General features: G+C 39.7%; 1 protein-coding gene across 2 annotated transcripts in view; it reads right to left on the bottom strand.

Annotated features, from left to right (window-relative positions):
- Positions 1–3,362: 3,362 nt before the first annotated feature.
- The window catches only part of LOC107723434 (zinc finger protein Xfin-like), a 48,097-nt gene continuing 32,038 nt past the window's right edge, over positions 3,363–19,421 (bottom strand). Inside the window, exons 3-6 of one of the 2 annotated variants that reach the window (XM_016532043.1) lie at positions 18,712–18,765; positions 17,083–18,628; positions 6,173–12,257; positions 3,363–4,595 (exon numbers count right to left, since the gene is read on the bottom strand). In XM_016532043.1, coding sequence (XP_016387529.1) covers positions 4,048–4,595; positions 6,173–12,257; positions 17,083–18,573 — 8,124 coding nt within the window. In that variant the 5' untranslated portion in view covers positions 18,574–18,628; positions 18,712–18,765 and the 3' untranslated portion in view covers positions 3,363–4,047. Of the gene's footprint in view, positions 4,596–6,172; positions 12,987–17,082; positions 18,629–18,711; positions 18,766–19,421 lie in introns of those variants that run through there. The other variant, XM_016532044.1, reaches the window with a different exon arrangement.

Here is a 19,421-nt window from a genome sequence, read left to right as displayed (position 1 = left end):
TTTCACTATCTTGTCTACCTCCTCATTTCCTTCCACTCCAACATGAGCAGGCACCCATACAAATTCTGCTAGAATTCTCAGTTGCCGTATTCGGTACAAACTTTGCAGTACTTCTAATAAAATATCTTGTCTAGATTCTGATTTTCCACTCAGTATACTTGTGAGTGCAGAATATGAATCTGCACAATTACCACTGTTGTTGGTTGGATTTCTTCCACCCACTGTAAAGCTATCTGAATAGCGATCATCTCTGCTGCATATACTGATATATTATAAGTTTTTTATGCAGATTTATATTTAAAGTGAGGAATATGCATGGCAGCACTTGTACGCCCAGTTTCTGGGTCTTTAGAACCATCTGTATAAATCTGAAAAATTGAAAGTAATGACTATCTAAATGCTGCTGCACTATTGTCGCTTTTGGAACATATTTCTTGTTTTCGTTTATTAAATTAAATATCTGCAAATCAACTGTTGGCATAGAAAAAAACCAAGGTGGATATACTGGCAGAGCCACCGTGGGGCTAATATCGATATTACTGATATCTATTTGTTGAGCCTGCTTGCCTACTGTCCAGCCAAAACTATTCATATATGTCTGCTCATATTCCCAGCAGCTCTCCAATATTTTTTTTACTGGATGATTGGTAAAATGACCTTTAATACCAGTACAATATACCATTTTAAGCTGAATTTCACGAATGTCTAGTGGTGTTTCACCCATTTCTACCTGCAAAGCTGTCACAGGAGAGGATCTAAACGCTCCACAACATATTCTAAGGGCTTGGTTTTGAATCACCTCTATCCTAGTTGCTCACTAAGGCTTAAATATACCGCCATCAACTGGTGTGAGGGACCGGTCCGATTTACCCCCAGAAACAGACCTACACCTTTCTCATTAAATACAAATATTACTAATTCATAGTTTTCATTCACGTGACTGGCTCGAAGACCTGGCGGGCAAAACATCAATAGAACTGCAGCACAAGCCTGTCGATTTTCGATCTGTTCCAATCCAAAAATAATTTAGATTAGGCCTACCCCTCAAAAGAATAAAACAAAGATATGTGAACAAAATTAAAAGTTTTGGCCATTAGCAATCCATATAAATCACCCGCCGCAATATTTCAATCACTAAAAACAGTGGTAGGCCTACATTCTAAAACGTTTAATGTGAAAACACTAAAGTGCCTTTAAAACAGTAAAAAGATCAAATTCAGTACACACCTAATTGATGAGGCATGCATGCTTTATTCTGGCAAGCAATTGAGTCCGGAACATGAACGCAATGCGCTAAATTGTTAAGTGTCTTCTTTATCATGGTTTATGGGAAAACATTTAATATTAAACTTTGCACATTGTGTTTATATTCTGGGTTCTTCTGCTTGCCTGTACAAAGTATGCATCATCATTAAGGTAATTTGGCCTTTAAATATCACTGTCTTACTACAGTCATCATGGCCAAAAGTTTTGGCAGTGACATAAATTTTGTGTTTTGCAAAGTTTGCTGCTTAAGCTGTTGTGGTGTTCATTCACATTGTTTCTAGATTATTGTGTAGAGTGATCAGATGCATTTTAAATAATTGTTAAAAGCTCAATTGGCCAAAAAATGAACTTTTCACAAAAAAACAAATTTCACTGTTTTTTGATCCTGACACAAAATGACCAGCTAACATTAATTGACTAATCATATCAGCAGCACATGTGAATTGTGAATGAGTACTAGTCAGGTGAAATCACTATTATACTAATTAGATTGTAAGAGCAGACTGATTGCTATAAAAGGAGGGAAGAAGCGCTTACAATCGTGTTCTTGTTAGACATGGTTACCTCCAAAGAAACACGTGCAGCCATCATCAATTTGCATCAAAATGGCCTCACATGCAAGGAAATTGCTACAAAGAATATTGCACCTGAAAGAACCATTTACCATTGAAGAGGTTGCTGATAGGAAGCAGCAGGGCTGAACTAGGCTACTCCTTCAACCAAGAAACCAGCTACTTTGTTCTAAAACAGAGCAACCAGTTTATATTTGATTTCACTATAACGATTGATGATCATGTGGTGGTTCCATAAACACATTTCTTCATTAGCTATATGGTTAACATGGAATGGTATGGAAAACAGTAAAATAATAATGATGCAGAAATATTATCTATATTTTGTTTTGTAGAGGTCAACAAAACATGAGTATCATGTAGTGCCTTTGTGTTAGAACTTCCTTAGTATTATTAATTTATTCATACAATGACAATCATAAATATCACTCAGTTTTAAGTCAAACTGATCTCGAGATATCTTCTGGCCATTGTTTAGAATCAGCCATTATTGTCAACTCAAGATATATCTGGTCAGTTATCAATTTAGAAGAACCATTGGGGGAACCATAATATTTTCTTAAATCAATTCAATTCAATTAAAAATAAATGAAAGGCAAAAATAAAGTAACTGATGATAGAGGTTTCACTTTTAATGTACACTAATACCAAGGGCAAATGCACTACACACTCCGAATCTTGAGCCAAATGTCGTAAGACAGACCATATAGTCTAAAAGAACCAATGACTATACTGGTAGCTTTTGACCTGTAGATATAGCTGCTTTAGATTCACAATTACAAGATAAAACAAAAATCTCAGTAGGGACTGTAATTAACTGAGAGATGCTGAAACTCCTAATCCAATGTCTACATAACCATGATTGGTAATACTAAAGGTAAAAAAAGCAGGTATAGGCCAGGTCAGGAAGACTGGCCCTGATCTGTGAATATAAAAAAGAAAAACCTTAACTCGTAAAATTACAGATTAACATGACTAATACTTGTTTTTTTTTTCACTGTGGAAAATTGAGCTCTCTCTTTGTTTATATAAGTGAACCCACTTTGAGGCTACCCTCTAATGTAGGTTTCAGGCACTATGGAGGGGTATTTTATACATACCTGACTGACTAGCAGGTTGGTCTCCAGTCATTATAAAAATTCAGTTGTTAGTAGTTACTACAAAAACCATTTCCCAGTATGAGAACAATCCTGTATAACAATAGTTTATGCGTTCAATAAAATTCACACCAAGTTACTGACTGTTGAGTTTTTTTTATAAATTAGACTTCCTTAGTGAAGCCATATTTAAGTGGATATAAAATGTGGTTTATTATGACCTGTACCTCAAATCACTCCAAAAGTGAAAGAAACTGCTCAAACAACAAAACAGATGTAAATGTTTTTACTAGTTGAAGAAATTTTCAATATTGCCATATAAAAGTAAAACTTAACATCAGGTTTTCATAGCCATGTATGTCAGCACGGATGTAGATTAAACTCAGACAGAATGGATACAGCATTATTTGTCAAGCCTGAAGTTTACTTTTTTTTGTTTGAGGCAAGCCATTGAAGTTAGACTATTCTCAATAAACATAAAATACATGAACTAAAAGGCATTCACATCATATATAACTACTGTGTAATGACCCTTTAACTTGACCTTAAATGTTTACAAACAGACAAAAAAAAGAACATGGCTTGGCATTACTATGACACATTAACATTAATCTACCGATTTCCTCTAACCTTCATAATGATATTTAAAAATGCATTATATGGCTAGTAAATTTAGCAAGGTCAAAAATTACTTCAATGGAAAAATGACGCAGGATTTACTATACATACTAAACTATACATCCTTGTGAACTGTACTGTGGAACATTAACATCTCCAATGACTTTCATGCACATATGCCTATAGTTCCATACATCATCTAGATTACATAAATTTAATTTTCACAAGTCGGAGTACTGTACAAACAAAAATTAAGTGAGCAGTTCACAGAACTGTAGAACAGAGCAAATTGTATGAACATTAACGGACCAATTCAGAACTTGGGTAAAACACCAATATCATATTTCAACGTGGATAAAAGCAGTTAGGCCCATGTAAAAACAACAATGAATTGTATGTACAGTTGATCTTATCTTAACAAATAACGTTCAAAAAAACGGAATGATTTTGAATAACCTGCATTGCAGGAAACGGAGTTATCAGTAATTCGACCTTCATTCATTTACTGAGCTTTGATAGAGAAAATGGGTTGGTGACTGAGACTGAAGAGATTCTGTAGAAGCAGCACCATGAGTCATCTGATGCTCCTCCAAAAGATTTAGAAAAGCAAAGGCTTTGTCACACTCTGTGCATTCATAGACCACTTGTCCTACATGGGTTTCTAGATGCTTTTGCAAATGAGCAAACATGGTGAAGGATTTATAGCACATATCGCACCGGTACTCTCTGTTGTCCTCACTCAGGTTTTGATGTTCAGCATGTTTCCTTTTATGTTTTGCAAGATCTTTTGCTGTAAGGTAGGTTCTGCTGCATATTGGGCACTGGTGTTGCCTTTTTGCGTCATGCATTTTACGGTGAGATACAAGAGCCGGTTCGGTTTTAAAGGATTCCGAGCACACATCACACTTGTATGGCCGTTCACTGTGTATCTGCTGGTGCTGCGTAAGGTAGCGTTTCTTCGTAAAGTCTTTTTTACAAACCAAGCACTTGAAAGGACGCGGATCCTCATGATGCTTTTTATGGTGCTCCATTAAACTGCTATTTGAGGAGAACCGTCTTTTACAGATAGGACAAATAATAAAGTCTTCTCCAACATCAACCTCCTCTTCTTCATCACCTGCTTGAAAATGAGTCCCTGAACTCTGCTTCTTGGAGGAAGAGCCAGATGGCTCTGAACGGCGCTTTTCTGAAAAGGTCAAATTTCTATTACTACAGTGGTGTTTGCGGAAGGCATCACTTCCAAGAAAGCTGTCTCCACATTCCGTGCATTCATACTGAGTAGCAGCAGACAAATGGCATTGTTCATGTTCATCAAGGTCTTTCTTAGTGGGAAAAGTCATATTACAAACACTGCACATGTGAGAATGAACAGAGAGGTGATATGTAGATTAAAACACATACAGAATGGATACAGAATTATCAAGCCTGAAGTTTACTTTTTTTGAGGAAAGCCATTCAAGTTAGACTCCTCAAGAAAAAGGTAAATCTGGATTATGTAATAACATTAACTCAAAGGCATTCACATCATATATAACTACTGTGTAATAACCCCTTAACCTGACCTTAAATATTTACAAAGAAAGAAAAAAATAATTAACATGGCTGGGCATTACTATGAAACATTAACATTAATCTACAGATTTCCTCTAACTTTCATAAGGATATTTAAAGCAAGGTCAAAAATGGAGGAATGACGCAGGATTTACTATACATCCTTGTGAACTGTACTGTGGAACATCAACATCTCCAACAACCGCATTCATGCACATATGCCTATAGTTTCATACATAATCTAGATTACGTAAATTTAATTTACATCAGTCTGATTACTGTACAAAGAAAAATTAGTGAGCAGTTCACAGAACTGTAGAACAGAGCAGATTGTATGAACATTAACAGACCAATTCTGAACTAGGGTAAAACACCAATATCATATTTCAAAGTGGATAAAAGCAGTTAGGCCAATGTAAAAACAACAATGTACAGTTTATCTTAACAAATAACGTTCAGAAAATTGAATGATTTTGAATAACCTGCATTGCAGGAAACTGAGTCATCAGTAATTCCACCTTCATTCATTTACTGAGCTTTGATAGAGAAAATGGGTTGGTGACTGAGACTGAAGAGATTCTGTAGAAGCAGCACCATGAGTCATCTGATGCTCCTCCAAAAGATTTAGAAAAGCAAAGGCTTTGTCACACTCTGTGCATTCATAGACCACTTGTCCTACATGGGTTTCTAGATGCTTTTGCAAATGAGCAAACATGGTGAAGGATTTATAGCACATATCGCACCGGTACTCTCTGTTGTCCTCACTCAGGTTTTGATGTTCAGCATGTTTCCTTTTATGTTTTGCAAGATCTTTTGCTGTAAGGTAGGTTCTGCTGCATATTGGGCACTGGTGTTGCCTTTTTGCGTCATGCATTTTACGGTGAGATACAAGAGCCGGTTCGGTTTTAAAGGATTCCGAGCACACATCACACTTGTATGGCCGTTCACTGTGTATCTGCTGGTGCTGCGTAAGGTAACGTTAGTCTTTTTTGTCTTTTTTACAAACCAAGCACTTGAAAGGACGCGGATCCTCATGATGCTTTTTATGGTGACTGCTATTTCTGCTATTGGAGGAGAACCGTCTTTTACAGATAGGACAAATAATGAAGTCTTCTCCAACATCAACCTCCTCTTCTTCATCACCCGCTTGAAAACGAGTGCCTGAACTCTGCTTCTTGGAGGAAGAGACAGATGGCGCTGAACGGTGCTTTTCTGAAAAGGTCACATTTCTATTACTACAGTGGTGTTTGCGGAAGGCATCACTTCCAAGAAAGCTGTCTCCACATTCCGTGCATTCATACTGAGTAGCAGCAGACAAATGGCATTGTTCATGTTCATCAAGGTCTTTCTTAGTGGGAAAAGTCATATTACAAACACTGCACATGTGAGAATGAACAGAGAGGTGATTTGCGAGGTCCAAGGCTTGGTAAAAACTCTCTGGACATATGGGGCACTGGTAAATTTTGTCACGCTTTACAGTTTCTACACGGACCATCTTTTCACTGGTAGGAAAGTTAGTGTCCTTGGAAGCCTTTTCATTCCCATGGCTTCGTAAATGAGTGCGAAAAAGGTGGTGGTGGGTGAAGCTCATGCTGCAATGATTACACTGATAAGAACGTGGACCCGACAGCTGATGGCTGAGCTGATGCTTTTTTAGGTGGAAACCATGTAAAAAATGCTTGTTACATTCAGGACATGAGTATGGGCGCTCTTTTGCTGGATTGCAGCCATGTTCTGAGAGTTGCTCTGGGTCTGGAAATCTTACTTGACAAATTCCACAGCGATACTTGTACTGCTCAACGTTACTTGAGATGGCAGGAGTCACTTGCATTGTTTGAGGCGGTTTGGGGGGAATCAGTGGTGGAAGCTCCTCTTCTTGCTCTGTGTGCATCTTGCGATGTTCTGCCCGACTTGTTTTGCAGGAAAAGGTTTCATCACAAAGGTCACATGGAAAGTTTTCATCACGGTGGGTAACCATGTGCTCAGCTAGTTCCGTTGAGCGTGTAAAGCTCAGGTGACACTTGGTACAGCGGTGAGGACGCTTTCTGATATGTGTCTGCTTGTGTTTGCGCAGGGAGAAGAGCGAGACAAACCCTTTACCACACATTTGACACTGAAACTCCGACTTGTGGCACCGCTGATGTTGTTGCAAGTTCGCAAGCTGAAAAAAGCACTTCCCACATTCTTCACACTCGAAGGGTTTTTCACCAAGATGACATCTTTGATGATCCTCAAGACTTTCTGATGTTAAGAATGTTTTACCACAAACATGGCAAGGAAAGTACGGTGCTGAATCGGAGTCATTGTCGCTGTCATCTTCATCTTCAAAATTTCTGGAGTCTTCCTCATCTGATTCCTGACTTGCACTGCCAGAAGATTTTTTCAATTCATTATCAGAGAGGGATTTGATCAAATCCTCTTTGTGTTTTATTCTGCAGTGCTTCATGAATGACTTTTTTAACATATAGGTTTTGTCACATGGTTCACACCTATATACTTCAGGCTGCTCCGTTCTTACTTTCGCACTAGATTCTTTTGAGTTGGGTGGGCGTGCGTGCAAATGAACCATCCTGTGGTGAATGGTCAGAGCTTTAGCGGTCCAAAACCGCATCTTACAACTGTTACAGGCAAAGGGACGACTAGGGTCATGACGAGATCTATGAATGTCCAGGTCAGATGGAAAACGAAAACTCTTGAAACAAATTTCACAAGTATTATCAATTTTTTCCTGATGTTGCATTTTCACATGCTTTTGTAATATACCAGCTTGAGCAAAGATTTTATTGCACACATGGCATCTGTGGATATCTGATCTGCGCTCTTGATCCTCACGGCCATGCTCCTCCAAATGACTTATGAGTCTCAGTCCATCGGTGAAACTCTGATCACACTCAGAACACTGATACTTGTGAATAGAGACATCTTCTTTCTCTGCATCATTTTCCTGGTCTTGATCTTTACATGAGAATTTAGTCTGCAGTACTCCAGTTCCTGTTGTATTACAACCCTTGTTAAATACTAGAACAGTGTCGTTTAATTCACCTGCACTTTCCATCGCAGATCCATTATTCGAGATAACTGTGTGACCTGTACATTTTCTTCTGTGTTTCTCCATTGTCTTTCTGGTCCAAAAACCAACATGACATTTTGTGCAAGAAAGCGGGTACACTCCCTTATGTATGCGCATGTGCATACCCAGGCCAGCACTTCTGGAAAACCGCATGTTGCACTGTGGGCATTTAAGAGGCTTGATAAGGTCTGTGTTTGTACTTGCACGCCGTTCCCTTGTGTTTATCTGACTGCTGCTTTCTTGGTTCTGTCCATATCCCTCATCAACCTGCTCTTGCTTTATGACTTGCATGTGACTTGATACCAATTGCTGCTGATCGTTATTTGACTCTTGTCGCTGATCAGATCTATGCTTTGCTAAAAAATGCTGCTGGAGCTGAGAGAACAATAAAAAACGGTCACTACAGTTAGTACAGGAAAAACCTTTTATCTCGGTGGGGGTCTTGTCTTTGTCATTTACCTCTTGAGATGATCCGGATGATTTTGAGCTAATGACACACATCTTCTGGTGTACAGACAGTGCGTCCCGGGTAAACAGGTCACCGCACTTATCACAAAGAATTTTTTCTTGATTTTCTCCCTTTCCATTGCATTTAGCCAAATGTCGTTTCAAATAGTCTGTTCTGATGAAATGCTCTCCACAGTTGGCGCAGCCATATGGTTTTTCCCCTGTATGAAGACGTACATGCACCTTCAGTTGTCCAGATAATTTAAAGCGTCGAGGGCAATACTCACATTGGTATTTAAATTTATTCATGTAGTGTACCTGTATACGTTGCAGAAGTTTGGATGTTTCTCTGCATGGTTCAATTTGAACATCATTCTTGGCAGGCGGCACACTTTCCCTTGAAATCTTTTTGCATCTGATTGTGAGGTTGTGCCTCATCAAAGTCTTTTTAGAACTGTAAGTTTTGCCACATCTTTTGCAGGGAAAAGGTTTATCGGTGATATGGAGCATGGACATATGACGCTTCAGATCACTCGGGGTGGACAACCGCTTTGAGCAAACTTTGCATTGCAACATGTCACCATCTTCCTGGGTTTTGCTTTGGGGACTTGCGCTCAAGCTGTCGAGACTTATCTTTACAACTCGTACCTCAAGTTGCCGCTTTCCTCTGCAGCGGGCTTGGTGCAGTTTTAAATGATCATAGCGTGAGAAACAACTTTCACAAGTCTTGCACCGATATGGCTTGACTTCTGTGTGAGTGAGAATGTGGCGTCTTAGATATCTGGCCCTCAAAAAAGATTTAGTGCAAAATTTGCACTTCAATGCCTCACCATTTTCTCCAGGGACCACAGTGCCCTCTTTCTGATTTTTTACTTCAGCAAACATTGATTTAATTTTCTCAGATCCTCTTAAACTCTCCAATCTATGTTCCTTGCACACACCATCACAAAATGCCTCATGTTGCAAGTATTGATCCTGACTGTCAAATTTCTGTCCACAATGCATGCATGCATATGCCGTTTCCTTTGAATGAAGAGACAGATGTCTCTGTAGAAAACTGCTAGATCTAAAACATTTAAAGCATTGTGGGCATTTCTGCTTAAATTTGCCCTTCTCATTTGTTCCTGTTCCAGTTTCCGTTTCAGTATCAGTTTTGTTCTGCTTGCCCTGGCACTGCTTTTCGTGACTATTTCTGTAGTTTTTTCTAGTAAAAACTCTCCCACATTTTCTGCAAGCAGGTTTCATCTCGTCTCCATTGCAGAGCTCCACATGATCCTTAAATTTTCTTTTCCTGTAAAACTTCCCACACTTTGAGCAAGGGAAAACTGTCTTGGCCAAGTGGGCTCTCTCATGGAGTTTCAAATTGTTTGGAAAACGAAAGGAATGTGGGCAGTATGAGCAATTATAGGCTTTGTTGGTCTTTTTTGAAGAAGTGTCTACACCATGTTCTGCCTGTAATTGTTTAGCATTTGAGGTTTGTAATGGAGGTGGTTGCTCCGCTGTACATTTTTCCTGATGTAATTTAAGAACTTCCTTTCTGTGGAAGTGCCTGCCACAAGTTAGACATGGAAAAGGCTTTTCACCAGTGTGAAGGCGAATGTGACGAATAAGCCCAGTACGACTCGAGAAATGGCGTTTGCAGAACTGACATTTGGATGCAGAAGGTCCAGGCATATGAGTTAAACAATGCTCACTAAGTGCCTTTGAGTCAATGAAGGCTTCTTGGCAGAGACCACATTTGAACTCCTCTTTGTAAATTTCTTGTACCTTTTGAGGTGTAGCTTGGTTCTTTGGAGGGAGAAGTTCCTTAAGTTTGCGCCTTCTCTCATGCACAGCCACATGTCGAAGCAGAAATACTGGAAACTTGAACTGCAAAGGGCAATCAGGGCACTTAAGCATGCCTTTTTTTGGATGGGACTGTCTGTGTTCTAACAAATCTCCAATAGACGGCAGAACTTCCCAGCAGACTGAACACTGTACATTCCTCCTGTGCACATTTTTGTGAGCCATTAGGTGTCCATGCCTGGCAAAATTTTTACCACAGTCTAAACAACGAAAAGGTTTGTTTCCTTTATGAAGTCGTAAGTGCTTTTTTAATGAGTCAGTTGAAGCAAAGGCTCTTCCACAGAAGCGACAAGAGAAAGGAAGTCTTGTGTCATCAGCACATTTTTGGCTAGTTGGTCTTTGCCCAGGAGAGCTTGAACTTTTCAAATTAACAGCATTACCACGCTTGTGTTCGATTGCCTTTTTGGCATGTCCAAGCAATTTATGCTTTGCTAGATGGCCGTAGAAACCAGACTTGCTAGAATACTCCGCTGGACAAAAAGTGCATTTGTACTGCAATGCTTTTTGCGAGGACACAGTCAATGGTGACTCTTTGTCCTTTTTTTTGGTATTGTTAAGTTCCTCTAACTCTTTTCTTTGTTTTACCTTTCCTTTGGCTGTATAGAGTTTAAGTTTAATGCAGGTTTGCTTGATATGTCTATTGCGGTTGCTGGCCACAGTAAACATATCTTTACACAAAGGGCATCGATACTTATCACCAATCTTTCCTTTGCCTTTTTTCATGTATTCATTGAGACACTGTTGACGCAAATGACGTGTACGATTGTAGGAGTACTTGAAAACGTGAAAACAGATTGGGCATTTAAACTTTGGTGGCAACTTGCCATCTGGAACTGAAGATTTTTCATGTGGGACAATCTTTTGAGAACACTGCTCTCTTTTATGTTTGTTAAGATTCCAGGTATATTTGAATGCTTTTTCACAGTTGTCACACTTGAAGTGCTTCTCATCCGAGTGTGATCTAAGGTGTGCATTCAGTTGCGCTCTGAGCCTGAAAGTCTTTCCACATACTTCACAATGTATTTGTTCATGTGATCGGCTTGTCTTGCAAACATCCATTAGTTTCACAAAGCAATTACGAAGTTCTACATTGGAGCCAACTGTTTCAACCACGTCTGGTATGTCACTCTTTTCAGGGATTGATTCTGAATGATCTGCAGTCTGTAAAAAGGGGTCTAGTATCAAAGGTGTGCATGTTGCTTTATGCTTGTGACTTTGACATTTGTGAGCATTAGGAAAGTATAATCCACAACAGTCACATCTATGATGTGTGACAACTCTGTGCTTCAGCTCATGTTCTTCATAATAAGCTTGTCGAACAAAGGACTTGCTACAGTACCTACATATGAACTTTGCTTTCTTCTCAGTTAGCACTTTGGTATACAAGGGAGATGATTTTTTCTTGTCATTAAGTTCGACTTTTCCACAGAAGTGTTGTCCAGCCAATGTACCACCAGTGAAGTAACTTTCACAAGTGGAACAATACTGAGACTTATGGAGAGAATGCATGCAGTGGTAGTGCTCAATTAGTTCATCTACACTTTGTGTTGACTCTTGGCACTCAAAGCAATGGTATGTTTTTCCATTACAAGTTCTTTTCTCAGTTGTCTTAAGGAGAACAACAGGCTCCAGTTTTCTCTTTTGGGTCTTTAAATATGATAAAGAATCTTTGTTTGTAATGGTACCATTGCCAGTCAGACATTTTTGCTGTTCAGGATCTAGCAAGGTCTTGGACGTTTGGTCTGTACCGAGTACTGGTGGATCTTTTGGTGCATCAGTTCCCTCATCCATCTTATTTTTAGATTCAACGGCAGTGTGATTAAACAGACTGCACTCATTGACTTTTTTTACATGTGCAGGTTCCGGGTGTTTCAGTTCCTCAGTGTTCTGCGCTGTACTTCTTAAACCAAAACAAGACTCAAGGAACCCAAAACTACTCCGCTCAACTTGTTCATCATCAGATGTAAAGAATTTCTGTCCTTCTAGTTGAGAAGAATTTCCATGGACAGGTTTTGAGGATGTGCTTTTAGGACCTGGTTGATTGCTTTCCAATCGACAGCCATCAAGAGATTTTTTTCCATGTCCAGATACCCCAATTGTCTCTTGAAAGTCAGGTTTTGAGGATGGGCTTTTAGGACCTGGTTGATTGCTTTCCAATTGACAGCCATCAAGAGAATCTTTTCCATTGCCAGATATCTTAACTGTTTCTTGAAAGTTGGGCGTTGAGGATGTATTTTCAGGATTTCGGTTCATTACATCTAATTGGTGATCACCAAGTGAACCTTTTCCATCACCAGAAATCACAAATGTCAGTTCAGGTTTTGATGATGTGTTTTCAGCATCTGGGGTTGTCCTTTCCAATCGGCAAACACTTAGTGAATCTATGGTTGGGCAAATGTTTTCATCCCCATTAGAAGCCAATGAAGTATCAATATTTGCATGATTTGAGGCACAATTGGAACCATCCTGAGAGGTACCAAGCTCTTTGCAGTGATCCAAAAAATATTCCAAATCACAAGTAATTTCCCGCAGATCCATTATTCGAGATAACTGTGTGACCTGTACATTTTCTTCTGTGTTTCTCCATTGTCTTTCTGGTCCAAAAACCAACATGACATTTTGTGCAAGAAAGCGGGTACACTCCCTTATGTATGCGCATGTGCATACCCAGGCCAGCACTTCTGGAAAACCGCATGTTGCACTGTGGGCATTTAAGAGGCTTGATAAGGTCTGTGTTTGTACTTGCACGCCGTTCCCTTGTGTTTATCTGACTGCTGCTTTCTTGGTTCTGTCCATATCCCTCATCAACCTGCTCTTGCTTTATGACTTGCATGTGACTTGATACCAATTGCTGCTGATCGTTATTTGACTCTTGTCGCTGATCAGATCTATGCTTTGCTAAAAAATGCTGCTGGAGCTGAGAGAACAATAAAAAACGGTCACTACAGTTAGTACAGGAAAAACCTTTTATCTCGGTGGGGGTCTTGTCTTTGTCATTTACCTCTTGAGATGATCCGGATGATTTTGAGCTAATGACACACGTCTTCTGATGTACAGACAGTGCGTCCCGGGTAAACAGGTCACCACATTTATCACAAAGAATTTTTTCTTTTTCTCCCTTTCCACTGCATTTAGCCAAGTGTCGTTTCAAATAGTCTGTTCTGATGAAATGCTCTCCACAGTTGGCGCAGCCATATGGTTTTTCCCCTGTATGAAGACGTACATGCACCTTCAGTTGTCCAGATAATTTAAAGCGTCGAGGGCAATACTCACATTGGTATTTAAATTTATTCATGTAGTGTACCTGTATACGTTGCAGAAGTTTGGATGTTTCTCTGCATGGTTGGGTTTGAACATCATTCTTGGCAGATGGCACGCTTTCCTTTGAAATCTTTTTGCATCTGATTGTAAGGTTGTGCGTTCTCAAAGTCTTTTTAGTACTGTAAGTTTTGCCACATCTTTTGCAGGGAAAAGGTTTATCGGTAATGTGGAGCATGGCCATATGACGCTTCAGATCACTTGGGGTGGACAACTGCTTTGAGCAAACTTTGCATTGCAATGTGTCACCATCTTCCTGGGTTTTGCTTTGGGGACTTGTGCTCAAGCTGTCGAGACTCATCTTTTCAACTCGTACCTCAAGTTGTCGCTTTCCTCTGCAGCGGGCTTGGTGCAGTTTTAAATGATCATAGCGTGAGAAACAACTTTCACAAGTCTTGCACCGGTATGGCTTGACCTCTGTATGAGTGAGAATGTGGCGCCTTAGGTATCTGGCCCTCAAGAATGATTTAGTGCAAAATTTGCACTTAAATGACTCACCATTTTCTCCAGGAACCACAGGGACCTCTTTATGATTTTTTTCTTCAACAAACATTGATTTAATTTTCTCAGATCCTCTTAAACTCTCCAATCTACGTTTCTTGAACACACTATCACAAAAGGCTTCATGTTGCAAGTATCGATCCTCACTGTCAAATTTCTGTCCACAATGCATGCATGTATATGCAGTTTCCTTTGAATGAAGAGATACGTGTCTCTGGAGGAAACTGCTAGATCTGAAACATTTAAAGCATTGTGGACATTGCTGCTTAAATTTGCCCTTCTCATTTGTTCCTTTTCCAGTTTCGGTTTCAGTTTTGTTCTGCTTGCCCTGGCACTGCTTTTCGTGACTATTTCTGTAGTTTTTTCTAGTAAAAACTCTCCCACATTTTCTGCAAGCAGGTTTTATCTGGTCTCCATTGCAGAGTTCAACATGATCTTTAAATTTTCTTTTCCTGTAAAACTTCCCACACTTTGAACAAGGGAAAACTGTCTTGGCCAAGTGGGCTCTCTCATGGAGTTTTAAATTGTTTGGAAAACGAAATGAATGTGGGCAGTATGAGCAATTATAGACTTTGCTGGTCTTTTTTGAAGCAGTGTCTACACTATGTTCTGCCTGTATTTGTTTGGTACTTGACGTTTGTAATGGAGATGGTTGCTCCACTGTACATTTTTCCTGATGCAATTTAAGAACTTCCTTTCTATGGAAGTGCCTGCCACAAGTTGGACAGGGAAAAGGCTTTTCACCAGTGTGAAGGCGAATGTGACGAATAAGCCCAGTACGACTCGAGAAATGGCGTTTGCAGAACTGACATTTGGATGCAGAAGGTCCAGGCATATGAGTTAAACAATGCTCGCTAAGTGCCTTTGAGTCAACGAAGGCTTCTTGACAGAGACCACATTTGAACTCCTCTTTGTAAATTTCTTGTACCTTTTGAGGTGTAGCTTGGTTCTTTGGAGGGAGAAGTTCCTTAAGTTTGCGCCTTCTCTCATGCACAGCCACATGTCGAAGCAGAAATACTGGAAACTTGAACTGCAAAGGGCAATCAGGGCACTTAAGCATGCCTTTTTTTGGATGGGACTGTCTGTGTTTTAACAAATCTCCAATAGACGGCAGAACTTCCCAGCAGACTGAACACTGTACATTCCTCCTGTGCACATTTTTGTGAGCCATTAGGTGTCCATGCCTGGCAAAATTTTTACCACAGTCTAAACAACGAAAAGGTTTGTTTCCTTTATGAAGTCGTAAGTGCTTTTTTAATGAGTCAGTTGAAGCAAAGGCTCTTCCACAGAAGCGACAAGAGAAAGGAAGTCTTGTGTCATCAGCACATTTTTGGCTAGTTGGTCTTTGCCCAGGAGAGCTTGAACTTTTCAAATTAACAGCATTACCACGCTTGTGTTTGATTGCCTTTTTGGCATGTCCAAGCAATTTATGCTTTGCTAGATGGCCGTAGAAACCAGACTTGCTAGAATACTCCGCTGGACAAAAAGTGCATTTGTACTGCAATGCTTTTTGCGAGGACACAGTCAATGGTGACTCTTTGTCCTTTTTTTTGGTATTGTTAAGTTCCTCTAACTCTTTTCTTTGTTTTACCTTTCCTTTGGCTGTATAGAGTTTAAGTTTAATGCAGGTTTGCTTGATATGTCTATTGCGGTTGCTGGCCACAGTAAACATATCTTTACACAAAGGGCATCGATACTTATCACCAATCTTTCCTTTGCCTTTTTTCATGTATTCATTGAGACACTGTTGACGCAAATGACGTGTACGATTGTAGGAGTACTTGAAAACGTGAAAACAGATTGGGCATTTAAACTTTGGTGGCAACTTGCCATCTGGAACTGAAGATTTTTCATGTGGGACAATCTTTTGAGAACACTGCTCTCTTTTATGTTTGTTAAGATTCCAGGTATATTTGAATGCTTTTCCACAGTTGTCACACTTGAAGTGCTTCTCATCCGAGTGTGATCTAAGGTGTGCATTCAGTTGCGCTCTGAGCCTGAAAGTCTTTCCACATACTTCACAATGTATTTGTTCATGTGATCGGCTTGTCTTGCAAACATCCATTAGTTTCACAAAGCAATTACGAAGTTCTACATTGGAGCCAACTGTTTCAACCACGTCTGCCATGTCGCTCTTTTCATGGCTTGATTCTGAATGATCTGCAGTCTGTAAACAAGGGTCTAGTATCAAAGGTGTGCATGTTGCTTTACGCTTGTGTCTTTGACATTTGTGAGCATTAGGAAAGTATAATCCACAACAGTCACATCTATGATGTGTGACAACTCTGTGCTTCAGCTCATGTTCTTCATAATAAGCTTGTCGAACAAAGGACTTCCTACAGTACCTACATATGAACTTTGCTTTCTCCTCAGTTAGCCCTTTGGTATGCGAGGGGGATGGTTTTATCTTGTCATTAAGCTCGACTTTCCCACAAAAGTGTTGTCCAGCCAATGTACCACCAGTGAAGTAACTTTCACAAGTGGAACAATACTGAGACTTATGGAGAGAATGCATGCAGTGGTAGTGCTCAATTAGTTCATCTACACTTTGTGCCGACTCTTGGCACTCAAAGCAATGGTATTTTTTTCCATTACAAGTTTTTTTCTCAGTTGTCTTAAGGAGAACAACAGGCTGCAGTTTTCCCTTTTGGGTCTTGAAATATGACAAAGAATCTTTGCTTGAAATGGTGCCATTGCCAGTCAGACATTTTTGCTGTCCAGGATCTAGCGAGGTCTTGGATGTTTGGTCTGTACTGAGTACTGGTGGATCTTTTGGTGCATCAGTTCCCTCATCCATCTTATTATTAGATTCAAAGGCAGTTTTCAGAAGAACTGGTGGTTCAGTGTGATTAAACGGACTGCACTCGTTGACTTTGTTTGCATGTGCATGTTCCAGGTGTTTCAGTTCCTCAGTGTTCTGCGCTGTAGTTTTTAAACCAAAACAAGACTCAAGGAATCCAAAACTACTCCGTTCAACTTGTTCATCATCAGATGTAAAGCATTTCTGTCCTACTAGCTGAGAAGAATTTCCATGGACAGGTTTTGAAGAGATGCTTTTAGGATCGGGTTTGTTGCTTTCCAATTGACAGCTATCAACAGAATTTTGTCCATGTCCAGATACCCCAATTGTCTCTTGAAATCCAGGTTTTGATGATGTGCTTTTAGTATCTAGTTGGTTGCTTTCCAATAGACAGCCATCAAGAGAATCTTTTCCATGGCCAGATATCTCAATTTTCCCTTGAATGTTGGGCTTTGAGGATGTGTTTTCAGAATTTCGGTTCATTACATCTAATTGGTAGTCACCAAGTGAACATTTTCCATCACCAGAAATCACAAATGTTTTTTCAGGTTCAGGGTTTGATGATGTGTTTTCAGGATCTGGGGTTGTCCTTTCCGATTGGCAAACACTTAGTGAATCTATGGTTGGGCAAATGTTTTCATCCCTATTAGAAGTCGATGAAGTATCAATATTTGCATGATTTGAGGCACAAGTGGAACCATCCTGAGAGGTAACAAACTCTTTGCAATGATCCAAAAAACATTCCAAATCACAAGTCATTTCCCTTTCCTCAATTTGCTCATCTTTTGACAAAGGTACTGCACCATTCATATTGTCCACATCTTGTATTTCTGTACATGGAACCTCAGCATTTGTAAGAAGTAACCCCTCACTACAGTCACTACCAGTTTGATTTACACTTTCATTGCGCTCACCTGCGGTCACTGGAAGTCCAGTGTCCTGCTGTTCATTTATTTCACTCATATCTGCTTCCACAGTACTATGGCAGACCTCAGCAGAAGATAAGTGCATCGTATTACTTGAAATCAGGTCTCCTTCATCTGAAGGCTGACCAGCCTGGTTGCTCAGGCCCGATGAACTCAAATTGCAATCAAGATTTGCTTCCGTGTCAGAGCAGCTGCTAATATCGGAATATTCGACAAGACTAGCATTTGTCTCAAAAGCAGATTCTAATATGGCCTTGTCAGAATGTGCTTCCAATGTGGACTCAACCTCTACTGAGTTAGGCAAGAGACAGGGTGTAATGTTACCATTATTTTCTTCTTTATCCCCTGGCTTATCCTGTTCAAGGTCAGCTGAATTCATTACATCTTGCCAACATGATTCGTAGCATGTGTGCGGCAGAGAACCAGACACAAATTCTTTTATGTCTGATTCAGCAATGTCTTGCAAATCCATCATGCTTGAAAAGTTCTCCTTCTCAATTAACTGTTCTATCTCATGAGCAAAGCTCTCCTCTGATTCCACTGGAATTCCATTACAGTCCATAGTTCCAAAAGAAGTTTCCGGGTGTTCTCCTCCAAGGACTAGTTCTCCTTAAACTCTGAAAGACAAATGTCCATGTGATTACCAAAAAGCACATGTTTGTAAGTAAAAATATGCAGTAAGAGAAAATGAAATGCTCACCACACTTATCCACTACATATCAGTGGGAACATTATAGCTGATTTGACCAAAGACCTGCATAAAGACAAAGAAAATCTTTCAAAATCACCATATACAAACCATAATTACTAATAAAAACCACTGTTTTCATGAACTAGTAATAAATATGCATAAAAATCCCCATGTTCAAAGAAACAAAAAACATGCACACATTAACTTCATTTATCAAATAGATGCAGTCAAACCAAAATTTATTCAGACGCCTTCAACATTTCTCACATTATCACAGTTTATTATTATTCTACATGGAGGGGTTGCTCCCTCATGTTGTTGAGATGACATGAGGACCAGTGGTAGCTGTTAATGCTACCACCATTATAAAGAATACCAAGAAAAACAAAAGTAAATGAAGAGTTTGGTTACAAAACACGATAAACGCCATTTAAAAAAAATTGAGTTTCCGTCAAAATCAGTATTGTATCTGGTCGGGGATTGAAAAGTCCATTTTAAATTTTACGCAAAATGCAATATCCGCCGAGTTATTCTGTCATGTTATCTCCCTTTCTTTCCAAACCGCGACAAACGCCAGTCTCCCTTCTCTGCAGAATGCGATATATCTGCTCAACCAATCACAGCGCACCATTCCATGCACTCTAGACAGTAATGGCGGCGCTTTGAATACACCCGGCATCCTAGTTTTCCTCATCTATTTTGTACTTTGTGATCAACAA

Source organism: Sinocyclocheilus rhinocerous, unplaced genomic scaffold (genome assembly GCF_001515625.1).
Source record: "Sinocyclocheilus rhinocerous isolate Xijiao unplaced genomic scaffold, SAMN03320098_v1.1 scaffold241, whole genome shotgun sequence".
Lineage (NCBI taxonomy): Eukaryota > Metazoa > Chordata > Actinopteri > Cypriniformes > Cyprinidae > Sinocyclocheilus > Sinocyclocheilus rhinocerous.
This window is presented reverse-complemented; position numbering and strand designations above follow the sequence as displayed.